The sequence below is a fragment of the Syngnathus floridae genome, chromosome 9, assembly GCF_059516105.1.
Source record: "Syngnathus floridae isolate MCC-2025c chromosome 9, RoL_Sflo_1.0, whole genome shotgun sequence".
NCBI classification, from domain to species: Eukaryota; Metazoa; Chordata; class Actinopteri; order Syngnathiformes; family Syngnathidae; genus Syngnathus; species Syngnathus floridae.
The window spans coordinates 13,570,001-13,586,029 of record NC_142421.1 but is presented as its reverse complement, the minus strand read 5'-3'; the positions used below and the strand labels follow the sequence as shown (position 1 = coordinate 13,586,029).

Below are 16,029 nucleotides of genomic sequence, written 5' to 3'. Positions count from 1 at the left end.
GAATAAAATATTGTTGATATGAAAAAGACAACACACGTTTTAAATCAGGCATCGACACGGGCAGTTAGTTCGCTTCCTTCCCCTTGAACGGGTGAGTGGCTTAATTCTCCTTTGGGCCAAATAATACAAGCCAAGCCAATTTATTCTCAAATTGCTGCTGTCTAGACTCGATTTGGGGGCGTTTGAAGTTCATTTCAGGGTGCCATCAGCAAGTTCGTGGGTTTGCTTGGGCTGTTATTACTTTCGCTTTTGACGGTGCTTCCTTGGCCGCGCCCGAGTGAGCGTGAGCCATGAAGTAGCTATTCGGCCACATTAGCTGGAGTGTTAATTGTTTGGGTTCCCGACCGAGCTGCTGCTGAAAGGGCGATCACGGACAACTAGAAAGCTTAGTTACTGTTTGAGGTTGAGTCGGTTATTTTGTTTCAATCGGCAGAAGAACATGAAGCGCCAGGTTTTTTGGTGTCTATTGTTGTGGTCACGGCTTGGCTGCGCGGTGGACGTGTATGTCGCTCTGGGGCAAACGCTGACTGTACAGCCTAAGCTTCAAGGCCCCATCAAGAGCTTAGAGTGGAAGCGGAACCGCAACCTTCTCGTCGAATGGGACGGAAAGAGCGTCACGCCATACGACGACCGAGTCTCTTTAAACGTGAGCAACGGCGTGCTGAAGCTCGGGCCCGCGGTGGCGACGGACGCGGGCACGTTTACGCTGTCATTGAACGCCATTCAGCACGATGAGGTCTTCGTCGTCAAGGTGATCAGACACGTACCTGAACCGGAAGTGCAGCCGAACCCTCTGGCGTGCTCCGAGGAATTCGAGAACTGCACGCTACACTGCGGTGGGAACACAAGCGGCGCCGAGCCTATCACGTATTCATGGAAAACCGAACCCGTAAAGAAAATGACAGGACGGAACTGGAACATCAACCGGACAAGCGACTCGATCAGGAGCTTCATTTGCATCATGCAGAACCCGTTGGGCCAGAAGGAGAGCCAACCATTCCCCAATCCGTTCTACCGTGCTAAAAAAAAAACTGAATCTGGCTTGGAAGCCGGTGAGATCGTGGGGGTGATCGTGGCGGTGATCGTGCCTGTGGGCGTGATCTTCACCGCTTTGGTCTACTTGTGGCGCAAGAAACAAAGCAACGTGGAGATCAGTGAGCCCAACGGATCTGCACGTGGTACTAACTCGGAAGCGTTAAAACCGCTACGCAGCAACAATTGACCGGTGTGGTTGCCAGGGCAACACAAGGACTGTTACTTGATCGGGGACTTCCAATCCAAGCGCAGTCGCCACAGAGACGGATGTCGACCTTTCTGTTGACAGCTTTAAGACTTTCTACTGGCATGAAGATGAAACTCACACAAATTAAATATGTCAGTTGTGACACACAGGAAGTCAAATGTATTCAACAGCACTCTGCTATGTCTTCTTACATTTAGAGCTTCTGTTTGCTTGTGAAAGAACGCTTGCTCTGCTTTTAAGTTTTGAGAGCTATCAAATGTTTCTAATAGTTAATCCCGTTGTGACTTTTGTCATCTATGTGTCAAACATTTCCCCCTCAAAATGAAGCGTTCAGTTGAGTTCAGAGCTCCCCTTAAGGCCCTGAATTTTGATCTACACAACTGTTCTGTCTTCATGTACTTGGAATTAGCATTATCTTTTTTGCAGAGAAACGAAGGGGGGGGGGGGGGGGGAACGTGTTGATCATGCCTGTTTTTTTCTTCAAAATATGATAGAAATCAAATTATTGGGGAAAACGTTGGGCGTCCCACTATGACCTTTTGTGGCACAATTGCCTAAGTTGCTGCTGTGCTCTTTTTAGTTCCACTTGTTCAAAACAATACAAGTTTACATTAAGAATATACATTGTGTGTAAATTACATTATGATGCTGTCAGTGACGTGTGGTGAGGTTCATGACTGGGGAGGCACTGACGCACAGTCCAGAGTAAATGCAGATTTTAGAGCACTGCATGCTTCCGTCTGCTGAAAAGCTCTATGCAGATTATTTCATTTTCCAGCATGATCTGGCACCTGCCCACAGTGCCAAAACCACCAGTAAATGGTGTACTGACCATGGCATTACTGTCCTCGATTGACCTGTCAATTCCCCTGACCTGAACCCCATAGAGAATTTGTGGGATATTGTGAGGAAGAAGCTCAAAGAGACCAGACCCAACAATGCAAATGAGCTAAAGGCCGCTATTGAAGCATCCTGGGCATCCTTAACACCTCAGCAATGCCACAGGCTGATTGCCTCCATGCCATGCCGCATTGGTTGCAGTAATCCGCGCAAAAGGATTCCCAACCAAGTATTGAGTGCATTTATGGACATTTTTAAATGTTAGATTTTGTTTTCCTGTTATAAATCTTTTTTTTTTCTTGGTCTGGGGAAATATTCAAATATTTTGAGATAGAATATTTGAGTTTTCTTAAGCTGTATGCCATAATCAGCAATATTAAAATAATAAAAGGCTTGCAATACTTCAGTTGATTTGTGTTAGGGTTTTACAGAGTATCCTTATCGTATGATTATGTTGGAATGCAACCGGTAATGAATCCCATTCTATACAAGGTCGTAAAACACCCCCTGATATGTTTTGACTAGAGCACAAGGGCTTCCTATTCAGTCTACTCTTGCCCCCACTCTTTCTCTTAATAAATATGTCCTTGCAGTTGGGAGAGCTTCAGAGTTCACTCCGTCAACCTTATACTCACATATGAGTCCTTTCTCTCCAGGTGGGTGAGGGCCGAGTGGAGGGCAGAGCAGATGGCATCCTCAGAGGACCGCTTGGCACGGTACGCAAACTGGAAAGGGTCAATGGTGGGGGGGAGAACGGACTTGATGTGCTCCATGACCAGCCGCTCAAAGCACTTCATGATGGGCGTCAGTGCCACAGGGCGGTAGTCATTGAAGCAGGACGGTGCAGGTTTCTTCGGCACAGGTACGATGGTAGCAGCCTTGAAACACGAGGGGACGATGGCCTGCTGCAGGGAAACGTTAAAGATGTCCGTGAAGACACCCGACAGCTCCCCAGCGCAGTCCTTCAGCGCTCGACCCGGGATGTTGTCAGGGCCCGCCGCCTTACGGGTGTCAATAGCGGCAAGCGCCCTCCTCACACCGTCGGCAGAGAGGCGCAGGGGCTGCTCGTGTGGGGGGGGAGCGGTCTTCAGCGGGCAAGTGCTGTTCTGGGCGTCGAAGCGAGCAAAGAAGCGGTTCAGATCGTTCAGCAGACGGACGTCGCCCTCACAGCTCCTCGGCGCGGGCTTGTAGTCCGTGATGGTCTGAATGCCCCGCCAAAGGCTACGTGCGTCCTTGCTGTCCTTGAAGTGGGTGGAGACCTTGCACGAGAACGCCTTTTTCGCTTCTTTGATGCCTCGGGACAGGTCGGCCCTCGCTGTCCTCAAGCCAGCCTCATCCCCCGCTCTGAAAGCCTTGTCCCTGGCCCTCAACAGTCCGAGGACAGCCCCTGTCAGCCACGGCTTCCAGTTCGCGCGAGTGACGACGGATTTCGAGCAAGTCACATCATCGATGCACTTCGTGGTGTAAGAGGTAACAGTGTCAGTATACTCCTCTATGTCCGTCCAATCGTTGTAGGTGGCTGCCTGCTTAAACAAGTCCCAGTCAGTGGAGTCGAAGCAGTCACGAAGTGCATCGGAGGCACCCTCAGGCCACACACGAACCTGCCTCCGAACCGGCCTGGATGCCTTTACCAATTGTCTGTATGCGGGCAGAAGCAAAACGGTGAGATGGTCAGAAAGCCCCAGATGGGGGAGGGGGGGGGGGCTTTGAAAGCTCCCTTTTGCGCCGAGTAGACTAGGTCCAGGAAGCTGTCTCCACGTGTCGGAAAAGGAACATGCTGGTGAAGCCTCGGGAAAACAGACTTCAGGTTGGCATGAAATGGTTCACTTGGTGAGGAGGCGAGGGTCCTGCTTATCCAGGACCTCAAAGACCTAGAGAAATATGAAACTGCATAGCCGAATAGAACATCCTCTTGCTGCCGAGATTTATTATTTTTGTAACTATTCGGTATCCTTCGGCCAATTGTTTTTTGGAATTACTGGAAAAAGTTTTATCCTATTGTCGCTGGACTCTTCTTGGAAGTACTTTTTTTTTCATATTGTGGATGCCTTTTTTGCATTTGAAGAGCCCGGCTTGGTAGTGGTGAGTAGGTGTCTTGCCGGATTACTGGTAATTTTTTTTTTTTTTTGGCTAGGAACGCAGACTGACTATCGCAATCACACTTTCATTCAATATCCCCCATGAACTAAAACTAGACTTGTTTTTCATAAATACGCCTGCAGAATTTGTATACCACCATTACGCAACTTTTTTGCTGGACTTATTTTGGTTAAATTGTCTCAACTATTTGGCTGCCAATACAAATGATATGTGTGTATGCGGGTGCGGGTGCGTGTGGACGTGGAGCTGGATGTGGGTAGATGGTAAAGGGAAATGTGCTTTCGGGAGTTTGGAAACATATTTTTTAAGGTTGTGTTAAACTTATAATCATATTAATATCTAGTATTGGAGTGCTCGTGTGGACTGGTGGGTGGCGAAGAATGTGCAGGCAAACTGCATGAACTTGTTTTCTTTGAAGTGTTGTGGAATAGGCCCAGATAGGGAGTACCGGACGAGAACATCTCAAGGTCGGTGAGAAACGAGAACAACAGCACGTCTATGTGGCCGGGCTTCGCGGGGAAAACCCAACCGCCTGACCTCAGCAACACCTGGACGGGGAGGAGATGGCCATCGACCAATCATCTCACAATGTTTTGCATGCTTTAATATTCATATTGTGTTTCTTCAAAACTGGGCAACCCGGAAGAATGTGTCGTCTTTTGGTGGTCACAAAAACGCACGAGCTTTAGTGTGAGGGACCCGGGACCCAGGCCTGTATTAGTGCGCTTTGTCAGGAATAAACAATTGGTAAATTTGGTCTGATTGATCTACTGGTCTTCTCTTTGACAGAACGAACTCGCAAAATTGTTAGGTGCGCCAGTGTGTGGATTAGGACATAGCAATTTATGTGTTAAGTGTTGATCGCAATTTGGAGTCAGATCAATAACTAAAATCCGTAACCTAACAATGGGAAGACGACTGTTTGCGTTTACCTTAAACAATTACCATGCAGATACAGGATATAGTAAATATAGACCCGGAAAACAATTTCTTTGACTATGTAACTAGCAACTGTTGTTATTACACTGAAAATCAATTCAAGGAGAAATTCAACTACATCAACAATACACTTCAACAGTAGGGGTTTATACGCAAACTTTGATAAGATTAAGAACTATTTACAGCATTACATCATGCAATTCAATATAATTGCCATTTCTGAGAGTTGGCTCAGCCACGACAAAGGGACCGATTTTGAATTAGAAGGATATAATTTCAACTTTGTGAATAGGACAAATAAAAAGGGTGGAGGAGTTGCACTGTATATAGACAGTAGGTTAAAGTATAGGATTGTAGAAAGCATGACAACTGTTATTGATGACTTATGTGAATGTATTACTGTTGAAATTGATATGGGTAAAATGAAGAATGTCATCGTTAGCTGTGTTTATAGAACACCCAACTCTAGTATTGAAAATTTCAAAGAAGTATTTGAGGCCATGGTTTCAAACACCGAGCAGAAGGTAATGTTTTAATGTGGGGACTATAATATAGACTTCTTAAATCCAAATAAAACACCTGCGATAGAAGATTTTATAGATGCAATGTATAGTAAAGGATTATATCCTAGCATAACCAAACCAAGCAGAATTACCACCCACTCTGCATCAGTAATAGACAATATTCTTACTAATAATATGACCAGTAATTTAGAAAGTGGATTATTAATAAACAATATTACTGACCATCTGCCGGTGTTTGTTATCAATGAATGTAAACATAAGAACTTAGACAATAGCAAAGTAAACATACAAAGGAGATTAAGAACAAATGGCACTCTGAACGCATTTAGAAATGATCTGATAGCTCAAGATTGGAGGAATGTTTATGAAAAAGAGGATGTTGATGCACCGTATAATTTATTTCTAAATACTTTTTTGACTCTATATCACAAAAACTGTCCAATTCAGCGACCAAAGAAAACTTCAAAACGACCAGATAAACAGTGGTTCACTGGGGGTCTGTTGAATGCCTGCAAAAAAAAAGAATGAATTATACAAAGACTTTATTAAACACAGAACTGAGGAGAAAGAAACTAAATATAAAAGATATAAAAATAAACTACCGTATTTGCCGGTGTACAGGTCGACTCCCTAAAATTCGACGGAAATTTACGATTTTATGATATATCCTTTGTATAAGTCGAGCTCAATTGTTGCATTATATTAAACTTCAAAATTCAATATGCGAAATTTATTGACGAAATGTGTTCAAATTCCGGGAGGCCGTGCGCATGCGGCTGTTTATAAGCACCGCGGAGGAGATCGCGGCCGGCGAGCTCGCGCACGCCGCCCGGCACCAACGGGAGGCCGGAAATAGCTCCAAGCCGAGCGGATCGGCACTTTATAAGCACCGCGGAGGAGATCGCGGCGCCTCATTGGACTTCCAGCGGCCGGCGAGCTCGCGCACCCGCCCGGCACATCCGGGAGGCCGTGCGCACGAGCCAAGTGGCCGAAAATAGCCCCCGCCGAGCGGATCGGCTGTTTATAAGCACCGCGGAGGTGGTCGCGGCGCCTCATTCGACTTCCAGCGGCTGGCGAGCTTGCGCACCCGCCCAGCACATCCGGGAGGCCGTGCGCACGAGCCAAGTGGCCGAAAATAGCCCCCGCCGAGCGGATCGGCTGTTTATAAGCACCGCGGAGGTGGTCGCGGCGCCTCATTGGACTTCCAGCGGCCGGCGAGCTCGCGCACCCGCCCGGCACATCCGGGAGGCCGTGCGCACGAGCCAAGTGGCCGAAAATAGCCCCCGCCGAGCGGATCGGCTGTTTATAAGCACCGCGGAGGTGGTCGCGGCGCCTCATTCGACTTCCAGCGGGACGCGCACTCGCGCACGCCGCCCGGTTCAAATTTTCTAAGTGCAACGCACAATGAGATGCATGAGAAACGGCCTTGGTTACCATCACATTTGAAGCGATGAATACGAAGTTAAATTTTATGAGTCGGTGTATAAGTCGAGGTCGATTTTTTTCGGTCGATTTTGGATCGAAAAAGGTCGACCAATACACCGGCAAATACGGTAACAGAAATTCTTAGAAAATGTAACAAAGATTATTATAGTAAACTGTTGGAAACAAATAAAAATAATATAAAGAGCACATGGAATATTTTAAACTCAATTATAAGAAGAAAAATAAGTGCCGGATTCACAAATGAATTCTTTGAAAATGGTAAGATAATTAAAAATAGTGATGAAGTGGTGGCAGGATTCAACTAATTCTTTCTGAATGTAGGGCCTAAACTGGCAGATGAGATAATCCCTCCACAAAAGGGAGGTGTATCACGATTTTTTGGAGAACGAAACCCGGCTACCGTCTTTCTGAGAAATACAGATACAACTGAAATAATTGATATAGTTAAAACAATTTAAGAACAAAACATCAAGGGACTGTGAGGATATTGATCTATACCTAATTAAATATGTTATAGTAGCTATAGCAGATCCCATAGCACATATCTGCAACCTATCGCTGAAACTGGGCTCCTTTCCCACAAAAATGAAAATAGCCAAAGTTGTTCGTTTCCATCTATAAGGCCGGTGAGAAGAATCTTTATACCAACTACAGGCCAGTCTCATTGCTTCCCCAATTTTCCAAAATATTGGAGAAGGTATTTGCTGTTAGATTGGACAGTTTTATTGATAAGTGTGAGATGTTAACTGATAGTCAATATGGTTTTAGGCCAAAGCGATCTGCCTCTTTAGCTTTAATTGACCTTGTGGAAGAACTATCAACAAGCATTGATGACAAGAAGTTTGCCGTAGGAGTTTTTATTGACCTTGAAAAGGCCTGTGATACAATTAATCATGACATTTTGCTTCAAAAATTGGAAAGGTATGGGATTAGGGGAATAGGGTTCAGTTGGATAAAAAGCTACTTAGAACATAGGCAACAGTTTGTGCAGATAGGAGAGAAAAAGTCAATGCTTTTAAATATAACCTGCGGTGTTCCACAAGGATCAATATTGGGACCAAAACTATTCATATTATATATTAATGATATAATTAACACCTCTAAGATTTTAAAATTTGTCATATTTGCTGTCAAACTGTCTTTTGTGAAGGAGACAATCTACAACAACTATTGAAGACTGTTTTTGATGAGCTTGCCAATCTAAAACTGTGGTTTGACTTAAATAAATTATCTCTTAACATAAAGTAAACCAATTTTATGATCTTTGGGAAACGAAAAATCCCAGAAGACATAACTATTGAAATATTGTGTGATAACACCAGATTAGATAGTTTATGAAAACTCCTTTCTGTGAGTAATAATTGACCACAGTCTCAGCTGGAAACCGCAAGTCAAACACATCTGTTCAAAATTGACAAAGACCGTGGGTATACTTTGTAAAGTCAGACGCTTACTGAACCAGGCAACAATGTACATTTTATACTGCTCGCTGTTTCTTCCTTACATGTCCTATGGTGTTGAGGTATGGGGCAATACCTACAAAACCACCCTAAAGACGGTAAGCACAATGCAGAAAAAGGCAATTAGAATTATCAACAATGTTGGCTATTGTGAACATACAAATAATTTATTTATTAAATTACAAACATTAAAATTTATGGATTTGGTAGATTTCAAGACCGCACAAAGTATTCATAAAGCTAAAAAAAAATACTCCCTAATAATATACAAAAATGGTTCATAGAAAGAGAAAATGTTTACAGTCTAAGAAGGAGAGGGAATCTTTTACAACCTAAGGTGCGCACCACCCTCAAAAGTATGTGCATATCTGTCAATGGGGTAAAGCTATGGAATAAGTTACCTGTAACGATCAAAGAAAGTAAACACATTGCCCAAGTCAAAGTACACTTCAAAAATTTTACACTAGAAAATTATAGTACTGTAATTGCCGGATTATAAATCGCACCAGCTAAAATTCAGGGATATTTCAGTTTTTTTCTTACATAAACCGCACCGGACTATAAGCCGCACGTGCACACAAGTTTGTGTTACAAAGAAAGACAGTACATAGAAAGCCTTTTTAACGTTTTAATAACATACTTGAACATGTCTTTCTAAACATTGCCTGTGACGCAGCAGTAGTACCACAGCAACGCGGAAGTGTGCACGCGAGTTATTAGCAAAGAAAGACTGGACACAGAAAGTTCTTTTAAAGCTTTAATAACATACCTTAACATTTCTTCCCAAACACTGCCTGTGACGCGGCAGTAATACCGCAGCAACACGGAAGTAACACAGCAAAGTCACTGAGTCGCGGCGGTAACACAGCAGCAACACGGTAGCACAGCACTAACAGGGCTGGTTAAAAAAACATACCAGTAAAAGTAAAAAAACAGCCGTCTTCATCTTCCTCCTGTGCACTGAAACCATCGAAGTCTTCCTTCTTAGTGTCCGATTGGATTAGCGTTAGATATCCTTCGCCTCACACTTTCTCAGTCTCTCTTTCGTCGTTGCTTTTATGCATTTCTTCGAGTGTGAAGAGGGTCTGTTCATGCTAATCTTATTCATGCACGAAGCGCTAAATTACATTAAACTAGCGAGCGACACGTATAGCTTAAAAGCGGCATCATATGCATTTCTTTTGTCCCCCATAATGACGGTTTGTGTATAAAAGCTTCCTGTGATTGTGTGAGCGCGGGTGTGTGCGTGATGCGCGAGACGATCAAATAACAACCTAGCACGTCTTCTTCGGCGCATTATCTCTTCTTCGCCTGTCTCGCTCTTGCTTCCTGCTAGAGCGCCCCCTGGAAGCCGGAGGCCGTAAAAATCCATAAATACGCCGCGCCGCCGTTTAAGGTTCAAAGTAACCTTCTGAATAAAATGCATTAAAAGTTCACATTCATTACAACTTGTTTTTGGTGAGCAAAATGTCAGAAGAATTGAATTTAAATGCTGATTGATTGGGTTTTATTTTACTTGATTGTCTATTGTGTACCATGTCCTGTCACCGTGGGATAGCGGGGAACGAAATTTCGGTTTCTTTGTGTGTCTTTGGCATGTGAAGAAATTGACAATAAAGCTGACTTTGACTTTTGACTTTTAATACAATGCAGATGGTCCAAACAGCGCCACTGCTTTGTGTAATCTCTGAGTGACATGAAAGGGTTTAGAGCACATGTGTCAAACTCAAGGCCCGGGGGCCAGATACGGCCCGCCACATCATTCTATGTGACCCGCGAAGACAAATTGTGCATCAAATTCGTGTGTCATTACTAGAATTGCAAATTGTCTTCACTTTTAATAATATCTTTTTTTAAACTATTTGACCAGTTTTTACTCGTCTGATTTGAAAACTCGTTATTTGTCAGTTTGTTTTGTAGCTTTTACTGTATATAATAGTGTTAAGAGTAAAAGTGATCAAGTCATCACAAGAATCACGAAAAAAATCTTATATAAGCCGCACCTGACTATAAGCCGCAGGGTCCAAAATTATGGAAAAAAGTCGCGGCTTATAGTCCGGAAATTACGGTAATTGAAATCTTCTGCCTGTCTGTTTTCAGCTATATAGTCCATATTTTAATTACTTATTTTTCTTTCCAGAATATTATTGTATAAACTGCTTTTCATTTCTAAAATTATCTTCCTCTGATAAATCAGGTTTCTGTACATCGAAAAAACTAATTAGCAACCATGTTGAGAATTATGATGTATAAAAGGGGTAGGAAAAAACAAGCAATAGCTTCTTCCTTCTCCTTTTTTTAACATGTTGATTTATGTGCCTTATTTGGCATAACATAAAATTATGTGAAAATGTGAAAAAAGGATTTTGTGTTTGGTCGATCTTATGTTCAAAAATAAATTTCACTTCACTTCAGACTGGTGTGGCCTGGTCAGGCCTCTTGCAAGAGCATTTTTATTGAGAGAAACAGGGTGGGGGTGAGAGTGGACAGGATGGGGGTGAAACCCCTGGCTTCTGATCAAATCATAGCAGGGATTGTTTTACGATGTTGAGTAAACAGAACAACTTTGATTGCGTCCTCCGCAGCTGGTCAATCAGTTCAAAGGATTTTAGCAATTTGTTCTACTATGTTAAGACAGGACAAGTTAGGTTAATTATTACAGGTTACATTCCAACATAATCATAAAATCAAACCAATCCATCAACCCTAACAGTAATGACAATGGTTTTTATAACTTTATGATCTGATATGTATTTCTGAGCACTTTGAAATAACAAATGTTGTTTGATATATTGCCTGAATAGCTTAATGACCCTCAAGGAACTGTTTAATGCATGCCTGATGATTTTCTAAATCACGGACACTGCCAAAGTCGTCTAAAAATGTTCAGTACTTGATTATATCTTATGTTTTGACTAATGCTAGACGCCAGTTTTCGATTACTACTGAACGTTCTGGACAGAGGGAAATATTTTGCCTTACAAAGAAAAGATATGGTTGGAAGCATGATTAAACTAAGAATATGATGACGTAAGCAAGTACATGGACTATCAAAAGAACAAACAAACAAAAACATGGCAAGTGGTGAGTACAAACTTTGCATCGTCAGGGAACATTGATAAATTGATGATGTCAAAGCCAAAAGCTCACATAATCCCATACAAAATGACAAAATAAAAAGAATGATGAATGGGCGGTGTGCGACAGTGGACGAAGTGGATGTATGTGCAAGAATGGTTTACAGGAATGAGACATGGAGATAAAACCGGTAGAGGTGCCAGAGGAAGAGCGGCAAGAGGAAAACAACTAAGAACCCGGCCAAAGGTGATCGCCAAGGCCGAAAGATGGGATGGAAAACAACAGCCCCCACACACACCGAATCACCCATAATCAGCACGGAACCAGCTCTCACAGAACCAGCACCCACTCCCATGGAATCAAACTCTCCTGCGAACTTGCCACACCCCCTGACTCATCACCCATCAAACTCGGCCCACACTGGCATGTGCAACTGAATATAAGCTGACCAAAGAACCTTGAACGTTGCCTTTTCTGAATGGAGACTTTCTGCTCTTGAGCATGGTCGCATGAAAGGCCCAACGCTGTATTGTACTTTCCTGAAAACAAAGATTTCTTAACAAGAATTGTTAAGAACCAACCAACCTGTGAAAGTCTACATTTGGTTTCGGTGTCTTAGCCTTTTCCTAAAACTGAAGAAATAAAACGAGCACACCTTTTCTTTCTTTATTTCCCGGTCACGTCAACTCTGGAGCTATATGTGTAGCACACTAGTTTAATGTAACTTAGCGCTTTGTCCGTGAATAAAATTAGCATGAACAGACCCTCATCATGGAAAATGCTAGAAGAAATGCATAAGAGCGACAACGAAAGAGAGACTGAGAAAGTGTGTGACGAAGTATATCTGACGCTATTCCAATCCGACACTGAAGAGGTGGTTTCAGTGCACAGGAGGAAGATGAAGACGGCTCTCAGTGACTTTTTTTTAACCAGCCCTGTTAGTGCTGTGCTACCGGGTTGCTACTTTGTTACCGCCGTTTCAGTGACTTTTACCGGTATGTTTTTGTTATCCAGCCCTATTAGTGCAGTGTTACTTCGGTGTTGCTGCGGTATTACTGTCGCATTGCATGCAGTGTTTGTTAAGAAATGTTAAGGTATTTTATTAAAACTTTAAAAAGGCTTTCTGTGTACCGTCTTTCTTTGTTAATAACTCGTGTGCACATGCAGCTTTTAGTACTTTGGGGCTTATTTATGAAATAAAAAGAAAATGTTCCCCTAATTTTTGCTCGCGTGGCTCATCATCAGGTGCGGCTTACAGTCCAGAAATTACAGCACATACTCTTTATGTAGGACATATCAAATAAACAATACAATCTGCTCGGCCAAACACAAGGGGAAAACAAAATAAACATCACTCTCTTGTGGGCTTTTGCTTGCCGCCTCTGCCACTCAGCGCTGGAGCCTGTTTTAATTCTAAAGCCATTGCTGTCCTTGTTTTATCACCCGAGGCCTTTTTGTGCATGTCCCCAACAGCTTCTACAAAGATGAACTCGATGGACATCGGGCACCACCCATTGTTGACCTTGGGATAACTCTGTAAAGAAACATGAAAAAAACGTTTATCTGTAAAAAAAAATGTTCAAAAAATGTCAGTCGCACATTTTGAATATGAAGCAATCGCACACGTATGAGCAGACAGGTTTTTTTTCTCCATTTACCAGCGCTAACAAAGCAGTCTTCTTGATGGCCCTCTTTGCACGAGTCACACCACCACGCATATTGAACGTTGTCATTGTCATTTGTGTATAGTCTACAACAGAAGAAAATGTCAACATTGAGAGCAGTTACACAACCACATCGTGAGGCTTCACAGTCTTACAACAGTCAGACAACAGTCCCTTTATAATCTACAGTACAGATGTCAAACTAATCATACCTGTCCATGGTCTTCTTAGAAACATGCATGTCTTCAAATGGCCCCTCCAAACACAAGACTGCTTTGCAATCTGTATATAACAAATTATGAACAGTGTCTCAGAAGAGTGGAATTACTTTGGGCCAAAATTGAATTGAGGACTTTTTTTCTCGTAAATCAAGAAAAAAACAACAGAAAAGTCAGTAACTGCGATAATACAGCAATTAAACCAAACAGAACCCTACAGGTTCCGTTTGTATGTTGTCAAGAGTGAAGGGAGGACCACAACATGCAAAATTTTGACAAACCAAACTTAATCATTCTGTCATTCAGTCTTGCATTCTTTTATTTCAATTAGCTTCATAATGTCTTCTGAATGCTATCCGTAGATTCTTTTATTCAGAATTCAGAAAAAAAGAATCTATGGATAGTCTTGCATTCTGTTTGTCATTTATTTCCTTGGACATCAAGTCAAAGGTCTCCAATCAGTCTATGGACAACTGTTCACTCTCCGTGCCACATTATGAACGAGAGTTGAGAATCCTCAGCCCAGGGATTGCCACTCAATCCTGCCACTATCATTCCCCTTCCTGACGACGGTGAATTCCATGATTGTGTCGATGCTCCGCAACAGATTGCAAGGGCTCGGCCTGATTTGGGAGATACGCCTCTGCCAGATGCTCATGTGGTTTTTGTTGATGGGTCTTCTGAGAAAAATGAATTTGGTGTGACCCTTACTGGGTATGCCATTGTTGCTGCTGACGGAGTTTTGGAGGCTGCTAATATGCCATCCTATATGTCAGCACAGGCCGCTGAGCTCATTGCTTTGACTGGGGCATGCAAATTGTTTGCAAACAAATCCGTCACTATCTGGACTGATAGTCAGTATGCTTTTGCTACAGTGCACGTTTTTGCTCAGCAGTGGAGCAACCGTGGCATGGTGACTTCTACGGGGAAGCCCGTCACCCATTCCGCATTACTAACTCAACTTTTGGATGCTGTCCAGCTACCTTTAAAGATTCAAGAGTTTTTTATTCGCCATGTTTGAGCGTGCCAAACAAGGAATTTGACTTCGGTAAATCACAGCCTCTGTTCAACATTTAGGTGACTAACAACAACACTCAGGACATGTGAAGAACGAAAGATATTCTCAAACACCCCCTGATCTTAAACTGATCTTAAACTCCCAAGAGGGCAAGGAAAAACTCAAAACTCCAGCTAGGGGAAATGAGAAACCTTGAGAAGAGACCACAGATGGGAGGGTCCCTCTTCTAGATGACCAGGCTGCAATGGATGCAGAGAGGACACATAGTACAAACAGTGTAGACAAAAAAGGTGTGGAAAGCGGGATGTTATTGCACAGTAATGACTCTGAGACTCTAAGAGTGGTGTGAGTTCATCAGAGCAACAGCCTGGGGGAAGAAGCTGTCTCTGTGTCTGCTGGTTTTAGTGTACAGAGCTCTATAACGGCGTCCGGAGGAGAGTAGTTCAAACAGGCTGCAACCTGGGTGCGAAGGGTCTGTTGAGATGTTACTTGCACGTTTCCTGGTCCTGGACAGGTACAAGTCTTGGATAGATGGGAGGTTGATTCCAATTATCTTTTCTGCAGTCCTTATTGTCCGTTGCAGTCTGTGCTTGTCTTGTTTGGAGGCCGATCCAAACCAGACAGTGATGGGGGTACAGAGGACAGACTGGATGATGGCAGTGTAGAAGGTCTTCAGCAGCTCCCGCGGCAGGTTGAACTTCTTGAGCTGTCTCAGGAAGTAGTTGTGTCATGTGTAGCTTCCCTACAAACAAAGCACAAGTCAGATAAATCATCTGTGAAAACAAAGACAGAAGAATTGCTATCGTACTTCCCTGTGTAAAACTTAACTGAGTTGTATATAGCATTGATAGCACAGTCAGGACCATTCTTTGGGTGGTGCTGGATTCTGTCCACAATTTAGGGAGCGCGTTACACGCGCCTCACGGCAAAAGCCATTGCCAATCACCTGTTATTCAATTTACTCACTGCGTGCTCGTTTGATTTCTTCAGATTTAGGAAAATGCTAAGACACTGTAGCACAAATTAGACTTATACAGGTTGGTTGAGTTCAATCACAATTCTTGTTCGGACAGCTCTGTTTTCAGGAAAGTACAATACAGCACTGGGCCCTTCAAGAGCGGAAAGTCTCCATTCAGAAAAGGCAACGTTCAAGGTTCTTTGGTTAGCTTATATCAGCTGCACATGCCAGTGTGGGCCGAGTTTGATGGGTGATGAGACTTCGGGGTGGGGCAAGTTCGAAGGAGAGTTTGCTTCCATGGGAGTGGTGCTGGTTATGGGCGATTCGGTGTGTAGGTGGGGGATGTTAGTGTGTGTGGGTGCTGTTGGTGTGTGTGGGGGGGGCTGTTGTCTTTCGGCCTTGGCGATCTTCTTTGGCCGAGTTCTCGGGTGGGGGCTGTTGTCTTCCCTCCCGTCTTTCGGCCTTGGCGATCATCTTTGGCCGAGTCTTTGGGTGGCTCCTTCTGGCACCTGCTGGTTTTATCTCCACGTAACCTTCCTGT

At 43.5% G+C, this 16,029-nt stretch overlaps 1 protein-coding gene and 1 long non-coding RNA gene across 2 annotated transcripts in view; one reads left to right on the top strand and one right to left on the bottom strand.

The window, feature by feature from the left end:
* The first annotated feature begins 42 nt into the window (after positions 1–42).
* Positions 43–2,489, top strand: LOC148393638 (uncharacterized). The gene has a single exon (XM_088385872.1). The coding sequence runs from the start codon at positions 440–442 to the stop codon at positions 1,220–1,222; it is 783 nt and encodes a 260-aa protein (XP_088241998.1). The 5' UTR covers positions 43–439; the 3' UTR covers positions 1,223–2,489.
* Positions 2,490–7,969: 5,480 nt separating this feature from the next.
* LOC148393636 (uncharacterized) overlaps positions 7,970–16,029 on the bottom strand; it is a 22,851-nt gene continuing 14,791 nt past the window's right edge. The window contains exons 5-8 of the long non-coding RNA XR_015860615.1: positions 14,990–15,272; positions 13,507–13,576; positions 13,289–13,380; positions 7,970–13,164 (exon numbers count right to left, since the gene is read on the bottom strand). This is a non-coding gene — a long non-coding RNA (uncharacterized LOC148393636). The remainder of the gene's footprint in view (positions 13,165–13,288; positions 13,381–13,506; positions 13,577–14,989; positions 15,273–16,029) is intronic.